General features: G+C 50.1%; 1 protein-coding gene across 1 annotated transcript in view; it reads left to right on the top strand.

Annotated features, from left to right (window-relative positions):
• Positions 1-1,745, top strand: part of CPXM2 (carboxypeptidase X, M14 family member 2) — a gene marked incomplete at its 5' end in the record, with an annotated part of 98,038 nt that overhangs the window by 63,892 nt on the left and 32,401 nt on the right. Inside the window, one exon of the mRNA XM_023533765.1 lies at positions 805-928. Within this exon, the coding sequence (XP_023389533.1) occupies positions 805-928 (124 nt within the window). The remainder of the gene's footprint in view (positions 1-804; positions 929-1,745) is intronic.

Below are 1,745 nucleotides of genomic sequence, written 5' to 3'. Positions count from 1 at the left end.
AAAAGAAGAACACTCAGGAAGACTTTTTCTGTATTGCTTAATGATTAATGTTATTAAAAACAAAACAAAACCGAGGCAGAGGGAAAAAATGTGTTTTTCACATGAAGGTTGTTTATTTGCCAAGCCTATCAAATTGACCTCCACTCTGGGAAGTCAGATTATGTCTGTTTTCCCCCCAGAAGTTTCTACACAGTAGGTCGTGATGACAGGAGTCTGGCTTCAGGCCCAGCTATCACTGGATTGTTGCTGGTGCTTGGGGGGTGACTACATGGTTGTGACAGCCAAGGAGACACTCAGGGCTTCTTAGAGACTTAAGCTGTCATTTTTGTGGTTCATGGAATCTACTTTGCCTTGTTCCCAAATCAGTTTCCCAAATAAAATTTCTAGACCAACTTGCAACTTTTACTGAGGTTGGTTTTCCACATGGGACTCTTATTAAGCTACTACTGTGTGATACAAATGTTCAATATAAACAACTATACATATATATATAGACTTGTATATCTTCTGGTGTGTGACCAATGTCTAGTGCTTACCAGGGGCCAGGCGTTGTCCTAAGTGTTTAAAGGGCACTAAACCATTTCACGCTCATCCTCATCCCCTAAGCTCGAACTTTTATGCTTCTCATTTTATGGATGAGTAACCAGTGGCAGCGATGGTCAGTTACCTGGCCAAGGCCACAGGGAGTGGTAGCCGGGGGCTAGGGAGGGACCAGGTGCTTACTCGTGTTACTGCTACACCTCTACCTGGAAGAGGTAAACATTTCAAAGTGTGTAGTCCCAATGATGTTTTATTTTCTCTTAGGAGTGATTGGGTGACCTCCTATAAGGTCATGGTGAGCAATGACAGCCATACGTGGGTCACTATTAAGAACGGATCTGGAGACATGGTGAGTCTGTCCCGTCCTCTACCCCCGGGGCCTAGCTGTGCAAAGAGAGGCAGCGCGTGCCCAGTCCGTGTTTGCACCTGGGTGTTTGCGGATCGCGTGTCCACTCGAACCAGCTGCCGAGTCTGATGGATAATGACCCCCACCCCTGCCCCGATCCAGAAGCTCAGCGCCGAGCGGCCCACATTTAGGGCCCATATAAAATTCAGTCCTTCTGGGGTGCAGTGTCTTCCACAGTTTACAGGTCAGCCCTGGAAAGTCGTGTGGCACATGGGTAAACGGGGGCCCCGCGCAGCTACTCAATTCCGGTCCTTCGCTCACTCGCTTTAATCACCCTGATCTTTCGGTTCCATGATTCGCTCCGAGTTGGCCAGTTCTGATCATGCCACTGTCTTCCTCAGGTCCTCAAGTGCATGTTCCCAACGTGGTACCCGGTGTCTGCCGCGATCTCCGTTTTCGACCCTCTCTCTCGTTCTTAGCCCCACACACTCCTGTGTTCCTGAAAAAGCGGGCCAGTTGCTCTCCGTCCTCTGGGCTTCTCCATTCTCTGGAGAGCCTCTCGCTCCCGCAGATCTAAATCATTTTCCTTCAAGGCCCTGAGCGTGGCACCTCATCCCTGAAACGTTGCCTGGTTCCTTCCTCCTAAAGACCCAGAGCTCTGTGGCCGCCCCTTTGCTGTGGCACTAGTAGGTTTCGGCTGTGACATCTAAGTATTACCCTCTCTACCCACAAGATGGGAGCTTCCTGAGGACAGGTCCAGGCCCGACTCGGCTCCGTTTTCCCCTTGATGCCCAGCACGCGTGCGGTGCTCCCCAGCGAGGTCTTATGGCATGAGTGAGTTCCTGACTCTTTTATCCCT

Source organism: Pteropus vampyrus, unplaced genomic scaffold (genome assembly GCF_000151845.1).
Source record: "Pteropus vampyrus isolate Shadow unplaced genomic scaffold, Pvam_2.0 Scaffold111, whole genome shotgun sequence".
Lineage (NCBI taxonomy): Eukaryota > Metazoa > Chordata > Mammalia > Chiroptera > Pteropodidae > Pteropus > Pteropus vampyrus.
Note: the sequence above shows the minus strand (reverse complement) of the source record. Positions and strands in the feature narration are given on the sequence as shown.